The sequence below is a fragment of the Arachis hypogaea genome, chromosome 16, assembly GCF_003086295.3.
Source record: "Arachis hypogaea cultivar Tifrunner chromosome 16, arahy.Tifrunner.gnm2.J5K5, whole genome shotgun sequence".
Classification (NCBI taxonomy): Eukaryota; Viridiplantae; Streptophyta; class Magnoliopsida; order Fabales; family Fabaceae; genus Arachis; species Arachis hypogaea.
Genome location: NC_092051.1, coordinates 37,081,839 through 37,101,939, shown reverse-complemented (window position 1 = coordinate 37,101,939; position 20,101 = coordinate 37,081,839). Strand labels below are relative to the sequence as shown.

The following is a 20,101-nucleotide window of genomic DNA, read 5'->3' as shown; positions in this document are numbered from 1 at the left end:
ACCACATTTCTTTTCTTCTCCTCTTTCCAATTCTTTCCTTCTCCTTTCTTCTTCCCTTCTCCTACCCCTCATCCAACACTTCCAAACACCATGGATAACCATTTATTTTAGTTAGTTAATTAGTTAGTTGGTTAGTTGATTAGTTAGTTTTCGTTTAGTTTTCATTTTATTTTCTCTCTTTTCATCATAAGTGTTGGCGTATTGACTTTGTTTACTATACATTGCTATATCCCTTATTGCCTAAATGCTATTTTAGCATGAATGTTTTTAGATAATCTTTGTTGGATTCTATGATTGAGGTTATATTTTGTTACTTGGTTTTGAGTTCTTCATGCTTACCTTTTGAAAAAAAATACCAAGTGATGAGAATTGTCTTCGAGCTTATAACTCTTTTGAATTGCATGTTGTAGCTAGCCACCATGTGATTTGGATCCTTTTCCCTCGATTAGGCAACCTCTTGATGGATGATGTTGAGCATTTACCTTAATACATTGTATTTCATGATTATATCCATCCATATGTTTGACTTGAATGCTTTCATGCTTCTCTAATGCTTGTCTTACCTTACAAGCTTACTTAAAGCATCTCAAGCACACTAGGATAAATGAAGTGCATGCTTCTTTTGTGACATAGCTTTTATGCTAATGTGTATTCTACACCGCGCAATTTAAAATTCACACACCTAATATTTCTTAATGTCACACTAATTCACTCACCTCATTCTAGTGATTTACATCATTCCAACAATGTATGCTTCCTTGCTTTTATATCTTCTCATCTTATGGTGTTATATTTTTGTTTTTCATAACGAATGCACCACAAGCAACCATGGAAGTGGAAGAAAGAACACATAACAATCTGGAGAGTCGCCGCACCCCCTTGCTCATCTTTGAGTGCACCGAGGACGGTGCAAACTTTTAAGTGTGGGGAGGTCGTCCGACCGGTCGGCGATTTTGGGTGACAAATTTCTAATCCCAACACTTTTGCATTTCATTTTAGGTTTTTTTGGATTTTTGTTGCATTTTCTTATTTTTGCATATATATACACAACAAGCTTAGTCAAAATAATGAAATTTTCCAAGGATTTCTATCTATAGGGCACCAATTGATTTGAGTGGAAAACTTTTCATAGAACTTGCTTGAATTATATATATTGTGGATCATGTTTTTGAGCTAAGAACACAAGCTTGTGAGATTTGAGCCTAACGGTGTGGTTACATCTTATAACCACTTATTTTTTCCTTCTTGTGTGCATTATTCTCTTTCTATGATTGTAATCTTTGATTTGTTTGATTCTTTATGTCCATTATTTTGTGTATTCATGCATTTATGTGATTGAGGCCATCATTTCATTTAGCTCACTTACCCAAATAGCCTACCTTTTATCTTCCTTTGTTAGCCAAATTTGAGCCTACGCTTAACCCATTTATTCTTTAATTTAACACATTACTAGCCTTAAAGCGAAAAAATAATAAATGTCCTTAATTTGGATCTTTGATTAGCTTAGGCTAGTGTGTGTGAGTATCATTCAAGTGTGGGAACCTTGGGACATTGGGTGAATAAAAGGGTAGTTTTGTTATTGAAAATATTGGGAATTGGGTACATACTCATGTATTGATCAAATGTAAAACCTTATGCATTGATGCTCTTGTATATAGAAAGAAAAAAAAATGAGAAAAACAAAAGAAAAAGAAAAGAAAAATAATATGGAAAAGAAAAAAAGAAATAGAAAAAAAAAAGAAGAAAAAAAAATAATAAAAAGGGGACAAAATGCCCCAAAGTGAAGCTCAAGAAGATCAATGCATATGAGTTGTAAAATGAAAAGAAAATGCATGAGTATGTGAAAAAATGAGAAAATGGGTAGTTAGGTTAGAACTTAATTGTATAGGATGTCATAGGTTAGGTGGGAAGTTTAAGCTTATCAAAGATTCAAATTTCAAGCTCACTTGACCAAATATGCATCCTACCTTGACCCTAGCCCCATTACAACCAATGAAAAGACCTCATGATACTTGTATGCATGCATGAAATAAATGTTGATTGTTAGAAGAAAAACAAATCTTGGAAAGCATGAAATAGAGGAGAATTGAGTGAATCAACCCTAAACACTTGACCGAATAGAGTGCAAACACATCCGGTGAGGGTTCGATGCTCAATTACATGTTTTCACCTATGATCATCATTCTTCATGCAAGTTTGTAAAAATATTTAATAACTCAATTCAATTGTGGATTAGACTTGCTAGTCCTTAGCCCTTGTGCATATATGTTTCTTGAGAATTGATTTATTTTGACCAAGCACTTGCATTCATTTAGATAGTTGCATATAGGTAGATTGCATTTAGTTAGTTTCCATTGAATAAATACCATACCCTTACTTCATTCTTGGTTTAAGCATGAGGACATGCTTGGTTTAAGTGTGGGGAGGTTGACAAACCCCAATTTGACGGTTTGTTTTGTATTGATTTTTGGGGATTTTATCACCTTTTACCCATATTTATTCAAGAAATAGCATGGTTTTGTATATTCTCCTTTAATTGTGCTTGAATGTGAAAACATGCTTTTTAGGACTCAAAATAGCTAAATTTAATTCACCTTGATTCTATTAGATGCCTTGATATGTTTGTTAAGTGATTTAAGGTTTAGGAGGCAAAGATTGGATCAAGGGAATGAAGAAAGAAAGCATGAAAAGTTGGAGAACTCATGAAGAAATGGAGGAACCGGAAAGCTGTCAAGCCGACCTCTTCACACTTAATCGGCCATAACTTGAGCTACAGAGGTCCAAATGATGCGGTTCCAATTGGGTTGGAAAGCTAACATCCGGAACTTCGAAACGATATAAGATTTTCTATGGTTGAACCACGTATGGTGGCGCGCACGCGCAAAGTATGCGCACGCGCCGTTGCTGCCACCTAGTTCACTTAAAGCAAAACGTGGCCAACGAATTCTAAAGCCTTGTGGGCCCAATCCAACTCATTTCTGATGCTATTTAACCCAAGGAGTGAAGAGGGAAACAGATGTTAGTTATCATTAGTTTAGTTTTAGCTTAGTTTTAGTAGTTAGAGTTAGTTTCTAGAGAGAGAAGCTCTCACTTCTCTCTAGAATTAGGATTAGGTTTAGTTCTTAGATCTAGATTTTAATTCATCTTCTTCTACTTCTATCTTCTCAATTCCTTGTTGTTACATTCATTCTTCTTCCATCTTTTTGTTGTAATTTCCTTTATGTTGTTCTTGCATTTTGTTGTAGATCTACTTTTGTTCCTTCCTTTCTCTTTCAATTCAATTCAAGGTAAATCATAATAATTGTGTTCATTTGATTTGTTGTTGTTTAATTCCTTGCAAATTGAGTAGTGTAGATTTACTTTTCTTGCAATTTTACTATGCTTTCCTTTTATGCCTTCCAAGTGTTTGATGAAATGCTTGGTTGGATTTTAGAGTAGAGTTTTATGTTCTTGGCTTGGAAAGGTAACTTAGGAACTCTTGAGTTACTAATGTCCAAGTAATTGATGATTGGGATTCATTGACTCTAGTTCTCACTAATTGAATTAGTGGAGAGTTAGGACTTATGGACTAGGATTGATATAGCTCATTTGACTTTCCTTTACTACTAGTTAGAGGATGATTTAATGAGATTAATCCTTGCCAATTCTCGTATTGTGGTTAGTGATTAGGATAGAGATCTTTGACCACCAACCCTTGCCAAGACCTTTTTAGCCATTAGTTTACTTTCTTACCATTTATCTTTCATGCTTCATATCAAAACCCCAAATATAACTCACAACCGATAACAAGACACTCCATTACAATTCCTAGGGAGAATGACCCGAGGTTTGAATACTTCGGTTTATAGAATTTAGGGGTTTGTTACTTGTGACAAACAAATTTTTGTATGAAAGGATTATTGTTGGTTTAGAAGCTATACTTTACAACGAGATTTCAATTGTGAATTCTAAGCCACACAAAAATCCGTTCGTCACATCCACGCGTATGCGTGAGGAGAAAATTTGCCAGCGACGCGCACGCGTGACGCTGATCACGTGACCTCATTAAAGTGAATACGCTGGGGGCGATTTCTGAGCTTTCGAGACCCAAATCCAACTCATTTTTTAGGCTATTTCATGCAGAATTGAAGAGAAAACAAAGGAGGAGCAATTAGATTAGCTTAGGACCATGTAGGGTAGTTTTCTAGAGAGAGAAGCTCCCTCTTCTCTCTAGAATTAGGATTTTAGGTTAATTTCATCTTAGATCTAGGGTTTAATTCTTGTTTTGATCTAGTTTCATTGCAATTTCTTGTTCTAGTACTTTAATTCTCTTAGTTTCTCTTGCTATTTCCTTTATTTTGCCACTTTTCATGTTTATGAGCACTTTGTTGATTTTAATTTCAATTAATGCAATTTATGTTTGATGTTCTTATGGTTAATTGCTTTGTTGATGGTTACTTTTCTTGTATTGGGTAGTTGTAGAATTTATTGTTCCTTGCAATTTTACTATGCTTTCCTTTTGTGCCTTCCAAGTGTTTGACAAAATACTTGGTTGGATGCTAGAGTAGTTTTTGAGCATTCTTGGCTTGAAAAGAGAAATTGGACAATCTTGAGTCATTAATACCCAATTTAGATTGGTGATCTAGAGTGATTAGTTAGTCTTGTATCCATTAACATTACTTATGGATTGGGATTAACTAGTCCTGTTTGACTTTCTCTCAATATAAAGATAACATTATACCTTCTTCCTATGTTGGAGATGACGAAATAGGATTAGCTCTTGTTAACTATTGTATGATGATTAATGACTAGGATAGAAAGCCTTGATTCTCAATCCTTGCCATGAATGCCTCTCTTTAGTAATTATTATCTTTAATTGTTTGCTTTATTTTCTTGTCATTTATTTTCTTGCACTTTTATCAACCCAACCCCCATAAAACTCATAACCAATAATTGAGCACTCGATTGTAATTCCTAGGGAGAACGACCCGGGACTAATACTCTCGGTTATTTTTATTGGGTTGAACTTGTGACAACCAAAATTAAACTTTGATTTGAGGATCGATTGTCGGTTTGGGCTATGCTCACAACGAAATTATTTTGTTAAATTCCGAACCGGTATAAATCCTCACTATCAAGTTTTTGGCGCCGTTGCTAGGGAGTTGCAATGTATACTTGTTATTGGTTATTGTATATATGTTGATAGTGTGAATAGGTTTGCTCTTTGTTTGTTTGCTAGTTTTGGTTTAGGAGTTTGTTTTCTTTAGTTCTTCCTAATTTTTGTTTTTGTTTTCCCTTTTCTACTATGAATTCTCATCACTTTGGCTATGAGGTTGGTTCAAACTATGTTGTAGGAAATGGAAATGAAAGCTTCAATGGAGGTTTGCATTAAGGGTTTGGAAATCAAAGATGGGAGGAGTCTCAAGCATATAGACAACCTTCTTGGCAACAACCTCCGTCGGTTTCTTATGGGTACAATCCAACTCCTAATGCTTACCAATCTAATGGATGTGGTGACCCTCATTGTGGTTGTCAACCACAACCACCACATACATATGACCCCTTCTCTCAACATAGTCCTCAACAACCTTACTCACAAGTCCTATACCACCATTCACCTCCTTATGATCATAACTCATATCCACCATACCAACAACCATATAAGTCATACTTAGAGCCACCACTATTTCAACATCAATATTCTCAAGAACCATCAATCCCATATATATCACCTCCATACCCTTACCAAGATAAACCACCTTCCAATTATGAACCATTTCTCCCAAACAATGAACCCTCTCTCCCACCACCTCCTTCAATGGATGAAGCTCTCAAAAACTTCTTGCAAGAACACCAAAGAGATATTAGCTCTTATATCCAAAGGCAAGAAGAAGAGCAAAAGGCGCTAAAGAAGATAGAAATCATGGTGGCTACCATGGCCTCCCACCTAAGCTTATGTATTTAAGACACTTCCATTGACAAATGTGGAGGAGTAACCAAAGAGTATAATGAGGGAGTGAATTTGGAGCTTCAAGGTGAAGAAGAGGAGTTGAAGCAAGAATCACAACTAAGTGAGGAAGTTGAGACAATTGAGTCGGAAGGAATGGTTGAAGAATTAGGAGAGGTTAATCAAGATATGGACTCAATCATTGATGAGATATTGTCCTCACTAACAAATCACCTCGATAATCCTATTGAGCCTTCTTCCATTGATCTTGAAAGCAACGTCAAGGGGGGTGCGCAACCTCCGAAGCATGTGTTGAATGATGAAGAATCGGAAGAAGGTGAGCAAACAACAAATCTTCCTCTTGATGATGATCCCACACCAACACATGGTCCTTTAGTATTTGAGGAGTCTTCTTCCTTTAAAATTGAGGTTGATGTTGAGATAAATTCCACAATACCTCCAAGTTGTGACATGAAGGATGGAGAAGAGCTAGAAGAGGTTGGACATTTAGCTAAGGAGTATAATTTAGCTTACAAGGAGATAATTTGGGTCAAGAATGGGTTTAGTGCTTTGTTGAAAAATAGATCCATTGGATTCAATTCAAATGACTTTATTACAAAGAATAGTCCAGCGGCTTGCAAAAGTATTTTAAGAGACCATAAAGGTAAACTTTTGGCTTGTTATAGTGAAAATTTGAATAGTTATATAGTGACTTTGACAGAACTCTAAGTATTCTATTAGGTTTGGAAATATGCTCTAAACTTTAGGTATATAAACGTTTGCATGGAAGTGGATACCAAAGTAGTAATTATCGAGTTATACTAAATAAGAGTATTAGTTTTGACTATCAAAGAGCATTGCAATAGGCTAAAAATAACTGGAACATTCATCATGAATTTCAGAAAACAAATACTTTTATGGATAGATTGACATAGCAAGAGCGTAAACTTCAGCTGAAATGTCATTTTTTTTTATATTTCTTTGTGTACTCTTTCAAATTTTCATGTAGATTTCATTAGCACAGTATTTTCTAAAATAGATTTTGTTTATTTTTTTTTCCTTGGACCTTATGTCCCAAAGTATATATATACCTTTAAACAATTTTCAACTAAATACTTACATTAATGTAGTGTTAGCATAATTAATATTAGGATAAAATATATTTTTTGTTTCTAAAATTTGTTAAAAATTTTAAAAATATTTTAAAGTTTTATTTTATTTTAATTTTATCCAAAAATTTTTAATTTGTATTAAATACATCCCTAAATTTTTAAAAAATTTAGGACCAATTCAACAATAATACATAATAACTATATCTGATTTACTTGTGTTGAAAATTATTCTTATAAAATTATTGCTAAATAATTGTTCATAAATTTAAAAATTAACCGTTATGGATAAATTTAATACAAATTGAAAGCTTCAAAAATAAAATTAAAATAAAATAAAATTTAAAAATATTTTTAAAATTTTTAACAAATTTTTAAAAAAATACACTTTATTTTTATTATTATTAGCAAAGCTTTGTATTACATATGCAATTAAGGGTGCCATTAATTTTTTAATCTTCTGCTACCCAACGCAAACGAGAAGCGCTACATGCATTGTTGCACATGGATCCTTGTGGGTGATGTTCTTCCCCAACAGCTCGAATTTCATAGTAGTGGGCTGAGTACAGGGCCACATATCAATCTCCAAACTTTGGTGGTCATGGACATGGACGGATGGACCCACTCGTTTGTTTGGTTTCACCGTCATTCCCTCTTTTTTCACACAACATCCTCCCCTCTTTTTAGTTCCTTGTCACTCCTTTGTTTCTTTAACACCAGCTAGGGATGTCAATGGGGCGGGGCGGGGCGGGGGCGGGGGCGGGGAGAATTAATCCCCATTTTCATCCCGATTCTGCAATGGGGGATAATTGTCCCCATCTCCATTCTCCGCGTTCTCCATATTTTTCGCGGGTCCCATTTCCCATCATCCCCTTGTATTTAACATTCATATGAAAATTATAGTAAAAAATATCAAAAAAATAAAAAAAAACTACAAAATACTATTACAAACACACAAACATATCTTATCCAAGATTATAAATCCAGAAATACAACATAGCAAATTATAATCCATAAAATAAAATCTGAAAATACAACTTCCATTCTAAAAAAAGCAATAAGATATAGTCTTTAACATTAAGTATTCTTTGATGGTCAGCATACTCAGTAAGAAAAATCATAATTGCTTTAGATACATAGAAGGAGAGAAAATCAAGCAACTATTTCAAAATTATAAACCCTATATGTCTAATTGCTTTAGATACATAAAAGAAGAGAAAATCAAAATTATACAACACAGTGAGTAGGGAAGACTGAATAATAGGGTTAGAATTTTTTTAATTGGTAAAATTACTAAAAAACCCACCTATGTTAGAAATAAAGTAAGGTTATTTAAGAAATTTCAAACATTCGGAGAATTATCGGGGATGGGGTGGGGATCTCCGCTCGGGTCCCCGCGCCTGTCTCGGGAAAATTTTGCTCCCCATCTCCATCTCCACGGAAAAAATTCCTCACCAATGGGACGCATTCGGGACGGTCCTCGCGGGGATCCCCGCCTCCTAGAGATTTTTGACACCCCTAACACCAGCATCTGTGTGCATGTCACAAGATTATTCTTATATTTTTAAGGTGTAAAATTATATATTGGTGCTTTCTGAACTGCAAATTTATTAAAAAAGCTACCAGTAAAACAATAAGCTGAGGTGCTTAGATAATGTTTTTCAATCAAGTATCTACTAAGGGTTAAGTATAATTTTAATCTCTCAGGTATAGGTCAAATTTTTTTTTGTCCACAACCTTTTTTTTTATACAAAATCGTCTCTAAAATTTAAAACCAAGTTTTAAAATTGTCATTTTTATTTAAATTTTAAAATTTTGGACCATTATTACCCATAACAAAAAAAGTTATTAAAAAAAGAAAAAATAAGAGAAGGAAAGTATTTCTGCTCCTGGGAAGGGGGAAGAGAAAAAGAAAAAGGGAGAAGGGAAGAAGAAGAAGAAGCTGTCCACGATCCACCTCTGTCTCCGCTTCTGCCGCCAAAAATTTAAAATCAGGTTAAACCTTAAGGACCATTTTGTATACAAAAAAAGGTTGGGAATGAAAACAATTTTCGACCTATATCTTAAAGAGACCAAAATTGTATTTAACCCAAAAATTAATAACTGTATTTAAATTATGAGTACTTGTATTATGAATTTATGATATGTTCTACTAAAAATTATTTTATATTTTATAATTCACATAGACGATGAAATAAAAAAGGTTTAATTATTCTGTTGTTCTTATAGTTTCATCACGTTTGTAATTAGATTTTTATATTTTTTTCTTTTTCAATTAGATCGATATACTATTTTTAATTTTGTAATTTTTAGTGTAAAAAATATTAGAGTTAACTAAATATTTTTCTATAAATTAAAAGTATTTATAATTAAAAAACTAACTAGATTTTTGATCACATATTTTTTGAAAAACTATTATGTTAATTTTAATCTTTTTGATATAAAAAAATCTAATTATAAAATAAAAAATAATATAAAAAATTTAATTAAAAATATATATATATAAATCTGATTATAAATTTAAAAAAGAATAAATGACCATTTGTACCCATAAAAGATGAAAACGCTGACATATGTACCCACATTAGATCGAAACTAAACTTGTACCCACGCAAGATGCTCTCCGCGTGACAAAAGTACCTTACGTGGCATTCCAACCCTCTAAAGACAGGGTACTTTTGTCACACAGAGGGCATCTTGCGTGGGTACGAGTTTAGTTTCGATTTAGTATGGATACATATGTCAGCGTTTTCATCTTTTATGGGTACAAATGGTTATTTATTCTTTAAAAAATTATAAAGACTAATAGAATAATTAAAACACGTAAAAATGAAAATGAAATCTTATATAATAATTTATCTAAGTGACATTTTTTGGTATTATTACCTAATAAGTGACATTAAATAGGCAAAGTTGTTACAAGTGGAGGGAAGGACTGGAAAGTTGGTTACTGGTTAGGTTGGGGCATATGGCATTATGTGTGGTGTAAAAGGAAAGAAGCACACAAGGCAAAATAGAAAGAGACCCAACATAACATGAGACCATCATGAATTGAAATTTGTTGGAATTTTTTTTATCTCTTTTTTTTCCTAACAATTCTGTACCGCACAATTTTTTTCTTTTACATTAAAAAATTGGAAATTAACGTTTTTAACTATATAAAAATATTGAAAGAAAATCTATTTTCTGTGTAAAATTCTTAATTCTTCTTTTTATCAGATTGTTGAGTAAGAAAAAATTTCTAAGAAATATATATTACTTTTGTGTATATCTTTTATACACTTTTTATTTTTTAATTAAAAATAATTAATATAAAATATTATTTTATATAAAATAAAAATAGTAAATAATTATAATATTTTTTATTTTTTATTTTTTATTTTAAACAACATTAACTAACTCTTTATTTTTATATAACTAAAAATATTAATAGCAAGCAGTCTACTTAAAAAATGTACAAAAGAGTGCAAACATATTTTTATTAAAGAAATCTAAGGCCAATATTTTTTATTAATATAGAGGATTGAGGTTTAGAATTTAAGATTTAAAATCTAATATTTAAGATTTAGAATAGAGTATTGTTAGAAAACTAACACTATATAGTAACATTATAGCAAATTGTTAAACAAATTCATTATAAAATATAAAGTCTATTAGAAATCATTTTTTATCGAGTTTAAATTTCGAATGTTTTTTCTAATTGAATTTGGAATGTTCTTGGTTTTTAAGAATTTTGATTTCTTTTCTTATGTTAAATGTTGGCCGTGCAATATTAGCTCCCAAAACTTTTTCTTTAGGATATTAACTAATTATTTTCTCAAAGAAAAAATAAGAAATTAACTTATAAGTTATTTAATATTTAAATTTATAATTTAAAATTTATTATTTAGAATCTAAATTTTAAAATAAAAAATTATTAAACATTAATTAAAAAATTAATTATCTAATATTACTCTCTGTCAAAATAATTAATTTTATTATTCATAAATGATTGCTCCTCTTATTATTACCCGCTGTGGGAATAGTTTTGAGGCAGGACATATATAACGAAGAAGAAGAACTGAAGCAGTGCTTCTTCATCAGCCAATGGCGCCTTCTTCTTCTTCAACTTCCACTGATCAAGCCTCTACAAAGAAGGTCAGAAAGCCTTACACCATTACCAAATCCAGAGAGAGCTGGTCCGACGAAGAACACGACAAGTTCCTCGAAGCTCTTCAACTGTCCGTACTTACTTACTTCCCATACAATCAATCATGCTTTTTTCTTTTATTTACTTTCTTTTTCTACTTTATATGCTTTTTCTTCTTTGTATTAACATAGAAAGAGAGAGAAATCGTGTGGCCTTGAGGGTTCGAATCCCTCACTAGATGCTTAAAGAAACTCGCTTAAGTGGTGGTTTTATTAGTCTTTGGACCAGTTTGGTAACAGATTCATTTGGAACCGTGCACTTTGATGGTTTTTGCATGGACTCTTCAATCTTCATACATATGTCTCCATATTTTGTGACTTCTTTTTTATTGTCATGTTCACCTCCAAGCCTGTTTAGTTTGAATCCTGTTTTGAGTTTCCTTGATCAAATGAATGACATGTTTGTGAATTTCTCAGATTTGACAGAGATTGGAAGAAAATTGAGGATTTTGTGGGCTCAAAAACTGTTATTCAGGTTGTGTTCATGTTCTTTTCATTTCTATCTTGGGCTCATTGCTCTTTGTTTCTCCAATTCTCAACTATGAATCAATGCTCTCTAGATTCGTAGCCATGCCCAAAAGTACTTCTTGAAAGTTCAAAAGAACGGGACAACTGCACATGTGCCTCCTCCTCGTCCTAAGCGAAAAGCTGCTCACCCTTATCCACAAAAGGCAGCAAAAAATGGTTTGCTTCTATTTAAGATATGGTGATGTTTTGTTTCTAGAATCACAACTTCTGGATCTCTGACATGCTATTTATGGATTGGCCAGTTTTGATGCCATTTCCAGCATCTATTGCTTATGATTCTTCAAGAAACACCCTTTTACGTGGCTATGCAGTAACATGGGATGAAAATTCAATGCTCATGAATGCTGAATCCAATAAACTCATGCCCTGCCAGGATGAGCTCATCACAAATCTTACTGGAAATGAAGGCATGCATATATTACTCTCTCTGTTGTTTTTGTTGTTTGGTTGATGTTAATAGTCTATAATTTAGTACTAACTGGAATTTTTCACCACTTATTATATTAATAATTCAGATGATATTGGATCAAGGGGGATTAGAATGCCGGCGGCTACTGAGATGCCAAATCATGGAAAACAAGCTTGTGTAATTCCTGGTAATGATCTTACTTATGTTAGATTTTTGTTTTACATTTGTAATCATATTGAAATCGGTACCTAACTAGGGTGTGACCGGCTCAACTGGACTAAAATTTACAGGTTTGCCGGATTTTGCTGAAGTTTACAGCTTTATTGGAAGCGTTTTTGATCCTGACACTAGAGGCCATGTTCATAAGCTGAAGGAAATGGATCCTATAAATTTTGAAACTGTAAGTTGATACAACTTATATTATGATTGTAATCATTCATGAGCTCTTCATGAACCACCAAGGCCCTCAAATGTCATCAGTATTTGGTAAAGCTACGGTAACATTTATGAGAGTTGTGAACTAATTTAATCTTCCAAGTGTATTTGTTGGACAACTTATGACTACAGCCCCAACTATATCTATCTTTCTGATAAATTAAAGCAGTTAGTGCAATTTGACTTTCAATGCAGTTGCCAGCATAATGATCATTGCTATTTGATATTCAAACTTGATTATGCTGTTTTATACCTCATAACTTGTTCATATATGCCTATGATGATATGCAAAATGGATGAGAGTATAAGTTAGCTACCATTTTCAAGGTCAAAATACCAAAACAAGTTTTCCTTTTCAGAACTGCCTGCAGTCTTTGTTAAAGAAGATCTGGTGATTATTTTTATCTTTTGTCGGTTTAGTGAGGACTAACATTGATATATTTGGTTCTCTTGTGCAGGTTTTGTTGTTAATGAAAAATCTCACAATCAACTTGTCTAGCCCTGACATTGAGCCCTTTGTAAGCTTCAAAATCAAAGTCAATCATGATTATATGCTAATGCTTCAGTATTGACAATTCTAACCATAAAAGATGTAAACTAATTTGATATCCATCTCACAAACTAACCTAATCTTAGATGGTATCGAATTAGTTTACGAACTTTGTGGTTCGAATCGTCAACCTTTAAATTTTTTATAATTAGAAATGGTAGTTTTATCTTTTTTTTTATATTATTTTTTGGATGTAGAAGAAGGCATTGTCATTATATGATGTCAATACAAAGACAGTTGGAATTGAATGTCAAGAAGCAAACAAATGACCTATCATGACCCATTTTGGTGGATTTGGTAAGTGTTCTTTCAATCATTTGTTGCATCGTTTTCTCTCCTTTTCAATAAAACCTGCTTTTACAGTTGGCTGTGCCCAATTTGGATGGAAGACCGCAGTTTCACGAAGCAAGAGTCAGCAAAGAATAATGCACTCTCTTTGTGAAGCCTTTATAGATAAAAGTGACCAGACAACTATGGCCTTTGTAGCCACGGCCAGGGGGAGAGTGTGTAAATGATAGAAAATGCTGCTGAAGATGCAAATCCGAAATATTCTTCAGCAAATACTACATTGGATACATATATAAGCTTTTGTAGTATTTGATGCATGTGGTCTTGAAGTAGACACACATATATATAGTTCTGATTATTATTACTATTTACTACTATAATTGAGGGTTCAAGTGTATTTATATAGGCAGGGGGGAGATGGGGGGACACCTATTATGAATGTGGCTTTTCACTTCGGAAGATGTATAAACTTGAAGACAAAACTTGTTATGTATGTCTTTCTTGATTGGGGATAGAGATACCAGCTTTAAGCTTTCAACTATCAGCATAAGTGCATCAGAATGGAAAGTGATCCCAATTTCTTCACACATGTGATCTGGATTATGTATAGTATAATAATGGCCACCAGTTTGGAATTTCATATTGTTATCGTATATCTAGAAACTATACCGACATTTTTCAAACTGGGGACCAATACAAGAGGAGGTCTTTAGAATGCTTAAGTTGATATTTTAATTACAACCTCAATTACTTCCCATGAGATGAGAGTCTTCCAGTGTAATACACAGCCATCAAAGGTTAACTGCAATATGATTAAAATGTGGTTTAATTACTCTGTTGGTTCCTATAGTTTCGCAAAATTTTCAATTAGGTCCCTATACTTTTTTTTCTTTTAATTGGGTCCCTATACGTTAATTTTTTTTTCAATTTAGTCCCTATTAACGTTAAACGTCAAAAAAATGTTAGTGAATTGTGAAATTACTTTTATACCCTTAGGGATCTAATTAAAAAGAAAAAAAAATAAGGACTTATTGAAAATTCGGTGAAATTATAAATATTCAATGAAAGATATTCCTATAATCCCTATTCAATGATTCTAAGACATGAAAAATATTCCTATAATCCCTTTTATTTTGTCACTATCATTCTTTTGCTTATTTATATACAAATTGTACCAAAAATACTTTCTCTATTTTTTTTTCAACTTTCAAAATACCTTATCTTAAGAACCTAAAAAAAAGAATGGATAAAATGAAATAGAAATAGTAGTAATAAGCATATATAAAATTCAGTTTTCATCCTTCAAGTATTGATTATGATAATGCATCCAGTTTACATAATAAACTTTACATTAATACTTAAGAGCATACTTACATCTAGTTTGGAATTGGAGGAATGCATCCACCAATTGATATTGTATACAAATAAACAATAATCGATGTAAAATAAAATACTACAATTTTGTATGCGCCCTTTAGCAAATGGACAAAAGATGATCACTATGAAAATCCATGCTATGCCTAATGAATGCAAAATTGGGTGACTTCAATTCAATAAGTAACTACTCATGCCTGTCTAAGAACTTCTCTATAACGACTGAGAATGCTTCAAAGCCAGCACAACCAGCACATGCTGCTTTTGGACCACCTACAATCACAAAGCAACACCAAAGCATTCTGAAACAAAGGTAGAGAACAGATTTTGAACTAAACAAGAAACATTTAAATCTTAATTGAAAACAGTGTATTCATGCCACATTGCAGCCCAATCTTAATTCATACCACATTGCGCACGGTATCTCACTCGTCTTTCCTCTCTCTGGCGCTTTCTCGTCAGAAGTTCATCCTTTGCTCTCTCCTTATCGAGATATTTCCTCTTCTTTTCTGCATTAATCTTTCGCTTCTTTTCCTGGATGAGGTTCAGACAAAACACGGGAAGAAACATCATTCTAAATATTGAAATTCTAAATATTACCAAAGGAGTGCGTATAGAAATGAAGTTGCATTTGGTTAGATACAAATAGGTTTGATTAAAATGCGAAAGCGTTTTACTTCTATATTTCCTTTTTCAACGGTTAACTTCGAGTAGAATAGATATTATCTATCTTGTATTGCATATAAAAAAGAATTGAACAAATTAGAAGAAATTCCACACCTGAAATCCAACTGGGGGACTAGGACCAAACTTTTACAAGTAGCAATGCCTTGAGGATTGCAGCCCAAACTTTTACAAGTAGAACCTGTATGCCTCTATGACAATGATCAATTAAACTCATAATCAATTTAACTCTCTCAAAGGAATTTAATCAAACACCTTATCTCCAATCTCACATCTTTCCTTATTTCTAACATAATCAATTAATTACAGATAAAATACATAATTAGAACTCATAATCAAAATTTTTTAGCACAATCAAAACTAATTTTAGCAAACTAAGCTTCACAATTAGATCAATTGGTTCTCTTTGTCATTCAGAATGCTGGTTACCTAATAAAATAAAGTCAAATTATATACAAGCAGCAACAAAAAATAAGCATAAGCAAAATTAGAGGTATTTAACAATTAAGATTTCTCAACATTGAACCTGAAGCATTAGAATCGGGAGAGGATGCCGTTTGACTACTAGTTATTTTAAGCATAACATTTATCTCGTTCTTAGTGTAGTGGGAGGAAGACATTATTGAGAAGAATTATTATCCAATGCTGAAAACCTAAAACAAAATTCAATCATCATCTGTTGTTGCAGAACCAGTCCAGACAGCAAAACGCAGAGTCGAGGAGCGGCGATTTGAGGCAAGGCACCGCGAGGCGCGGTGAGGCAAGGCGGGACGAGGGGATGCAATAGGCAAGGGGACGAGCGGAGCAGAACAGAGCACCTGTGGGCGATGCAGAGGGACGACGACCACCCAGCGACGGACGACGACGACGCCATGGAAGACGGCAGCAGAGTGCGACGGAGGACAAATCCAATTGAGAACTTAGGAGAATAACCTAGGGATAGTTAGAGTTCTCTGATTTTGGGGGACAAAAATATAAAGGGTATTTTTGGTATTTTATAAAAATAGAGGTGTTTTTAATTAAATTTTTTGACTAAATTATGAGAATATTCGATATTTTAATGGAATATTCTGTTATTTCAAACGGTTTTATGACGGTAAGGATTAAATTAAAAAAAATAAAAGTATAGGGACCCAATTAAAAGGAAAAAAAGTATAGGGACCTAATTGAAAATTTCGCGAAACTATAGGGACCAACAGAGTAATAAACCTTAAAATGTAATTGGATACCCGTCACTATAATTTCAACTCCCAAAGGGAGTGCTACTTTTTAGGAAAAAATTGAGGGTGAAAGAATAGGAAATGGATATTGTCCCTTTTTTTTTAATAATGCTATTTTTTTCTTTTTTTTTTAAATAAAACATATATACAATGTCAGAAAATCATATTTGGAGCGATATTATCAAAAGGATAATTATACGGTACAGAGCATAATTCATACATAGATAAAGAGATTCCCTCAGATGTAACTGCAGTGTGACACGTAGCTTGTGGAATGATGGAAATTCATAATTGTCGTGACTCGTGAGTGAGGAGCGGACATGTTGCAGCAGATAGCCAAATACAATGAAGTGGCTCAGCTGGTGAGCCGCACAGTGCATGAGACCGCAGAACGGAACGTGTTTGGGTAGGATGCTAGTGTGGTAATGGACCTTGTTGAAAATGGGTTTGGACTTTGAAAAAGATGGACCTTGTTTATTTTTTTTGGAAGTTTGGTTGGTCTTTGGACCCGTAAAATTTTTTGTCATAGATAGATAATTGAATTTTAGCTTACAAGAAGAATGTGTAGCAATGTCGAAAGAAAGAAAAGAACAATTTGAAGCCGGACGATGGAAAATAGAAAGAAGAAAAATAATAGTAATAATAATATCATGACTAATGAGAGTAGTAGTTGTATTATGTTGTGACTCATTTCATTGGAGTAAGGTTATGTGACACTGTGGTGTACTTTCATTTATATTAACCGCTTGGCATGATATTTGTATCACAATTATAACAATATATATCTAAGCTAAGGTTGAGAACATGGATAATTTAAGTCAAAATAATTTAACTACCCAAATGATATGTATAAGGTTATGGAGTAAAATATTCTTTGTTGTATTGTGGGGTGGTATAATTTTTCTTTGTTTTTTGATCTATTTGATTTAGGTTGGATCATTTAAAAATTAGGCAATAATAAGATAATAACTCCTTTGAGTGAGACACCACAGTTATTTGGAGTAACGACTTAAAACTGATGATATGTTATGAGGAGTGGCGTGAAATATAAATGGCGGACAGATTGAGAAGATACATGCAGAAACCTCCAAAAAAACCGAAATTTAGTTTGAGTGGTGAGGTTAGCAGGCAGCGTGCAAGTCAAGGTGCGAAGCTTTGCTACTATTAGGGTATGTTACCAGGTAGCAGCTTGGTAGACCAAAAGATATTGCACATCATTGCCACACCCCACAAGAATTCAGACAGCATGGATTAAATGAACAAGTATGCAGGGTATAGTTGCGCGTAACATGCCATAAATTTTCTTGCCGGGTTGGGCATATGGTATATTGTTGTTATACGTATTATGCACCCGACTGTTATGACCTTTGATGCTAATTCTCAGAGACATCTTGAGTGGTGGTTGTTGACACTGAAACCATATAGTTTTACTAAATTGATACCGTTTGTAATTTCATATAGAATTACAGGTCGAACCAAAACAAAATACTTTTTCTTGATAATTGTGATCCATTGGACAGAGATCCAATTTTTAATTTTTTTATTCCTTTGAATCTTTTTTTAACCTTTCGGGTTGTATCAAAATACCACTATGTCGGTATACCTTATCCATTTCGCCAGGAAAATGGATATCCCCAGAAAATATTTGTAATTCAATCTTTTTTTTTCCTTCTCCATTCGCACCAATCCGCCTACTCGACTTCTTATATTAAAAGTGATTGGTGTATTTGTTTCAATAATACTGTTGTTCCTTACCATTATGGAAGAAGGTTCGGATAAAAGATGCACTTCTTCGGGAATGAAAAAAATCGATCTACTTTGATTTGGTATTTTGGTTTACATTCTTTGACTCCTTCATATTCAATTAAATCCTCTTTTTTAAAAGGGGGGGGGGTTCCAATAGTCTTATATTTTAGAATTCCCGAATTTTGTGTTCTATATTGAGGATCGTCGAAATGAGCAAGGATAGTATTTCTACGAAAAATACCATTCACAGGTATTTCAATCGAGATATCGGAAGAAGACGTTAATTGTTTGTCAGGATCTTCAATCGATTGGAATGGAAATGGCATGATGAATCTATTTCGTCGCCTTTTTGCCAATAAATCTGAAGTTATCGGGGAAATAATAGGATGTCTAAAATGAGAATTATATAAAATTGAATTGAATCCTGATTTAGCGTAAGGTTTTGAACTAAACATTTTATGTCTTACTAGATTTAGGTTATTTTGACAAAATCATTATTTAAAAAAGAGTTAGAAATAGCTTTTTCTCCAAGAGAACGAGAATGGGTGTGCATTTGGTCTTGATCCTTGAAGAGTGAAAAAGATAAGTCACTCCACTTACACGACTTTCCCGATAATATCCATAAATGACTTGTCTTTGGTAAGATATGTATGTTACCCCCATTAAATTCAGATGCATGATATACATCAGTACTCCAATGCATTTCTCCCTGTGAGTTAGAATAAATATATTTTCGAACTTTTTCCTTCAAATTGAAAGTGTATGTTCCCGCGCGAATCTCGGCAATCACTTGCTCTGATTCTACGTATTGATTATTTTGAACTAATAAAAAGCTTTTCGGTGGAATTCTAACATTATGTAGAATGTCATCACTTTCAATAGTTACATATAAGTCTATATAAGATAAAAAAGCAGGATGACCGTGACGTGTACGCGTGGGATAAACCAAATCTTGATTGAATCTTATTTTTCCATTAGACGGAGCTCGCACGTGTTCTGCAGTACCTCCTGTGAATACTCTACCTGTATGAAAAGTTCTTAATGTTAGTTGAGTACCAGGTTCTCCAATCGATTGGCCCGCAATAATACCTACAGTTTCGCCTAATTCCACCAAGTTTTCATGAGTAGGACTCTGCCCATAACACAATCAACAGATCCAAGATGTATTCCTACAAGTAAAAGGGGTTCGAATAGATATTGATTGTGTTTGAAAATTTATTAAACGATTGATTAGTCCAATCCCAATATCTTGATTTCGAATGGCAATACATCGCGAACCTATATATATATTGTCTGCTAATACACGACCAATTAATGTTTGTATCAAAATTCTTTCTGGCATTATTTCATTTTGGGTATTTATAGAAATTCCTCGAATGGTACCACAATCCACCCGTCGTACAACAATGTGCTGAACTACTTCAACAAGTCTGCGAGTAAGATATCCAGCATCTGATGTTCGTACAGCAGTATCCACAACCCCTTTACGGGCTCCGTAACAAGAAATTATATATTCTGTTAAAGAGAGTCCCTCGCGTAAATTGCTTTGAATGGGTAAATCAATCATTTGTCCTTGTGGATCTGACATTAATCCTCTCATACCCACTAATTGGTGTACTTGAGATGCATTTCCTCTAGCGCCTG

The 20,101-nt window shown here is 33.4% G+C and overlaps 1 protein-coding gene across 12 annotated transcripts; it reads left to right on the top strand.

Annotated features, from left to right (window-relative positions):
• Window positions 1-10,223: 10,223 nt before the first annotated feature.
• On the top strand, window positions 10,224-14,020 carry LOC112759066 (protein REVEILLE 8). 12 transcript variants are annotated; one of them, XM_025807896.3, is made up of 9 exons: window positions 10,224-11,255; window positions 11,641-11,698; window positions 11,784-11,907; window positions 12,063-12,158; window positions 12,267-12,347; window positions 12,451-12,560; window positions 13,054-13,113; window positions 13,343-13,442; window positions 13,509-14,020. In XM_025807896.3, the coding sequence occupies exons 1-8, from the start codon at window positions 11,122-11,124 to the stop codon at window positions 13,412-13,414; spliced, it is 735 nt and encodes a 244-aa protein (XP_025663681.1). In that variant the 5' UTR covers window positions 10,224-11,121; the 3' UTR covers window positions 13,415-13,442; window positions 13,509-14,020. The 12 variants fall into 12 exon arrangements, with proteins under 12 accessions (XP_025663681.1, XP_025663676.1, XP_025663679.1 ...); XM_025807891.3 differs by having other exon boundaries at window positions 10,836-11,255; window positions 11,994-12,158; XM_025807894.3 differs by having other exon boundaries at window positions 10,920-11,255; window positions 11,994-12,158; window positions 13,542-14,020.
• The last annotated feature ends 6,081 nt before the right edge of the window (window positions 14,021-20,101 follow it).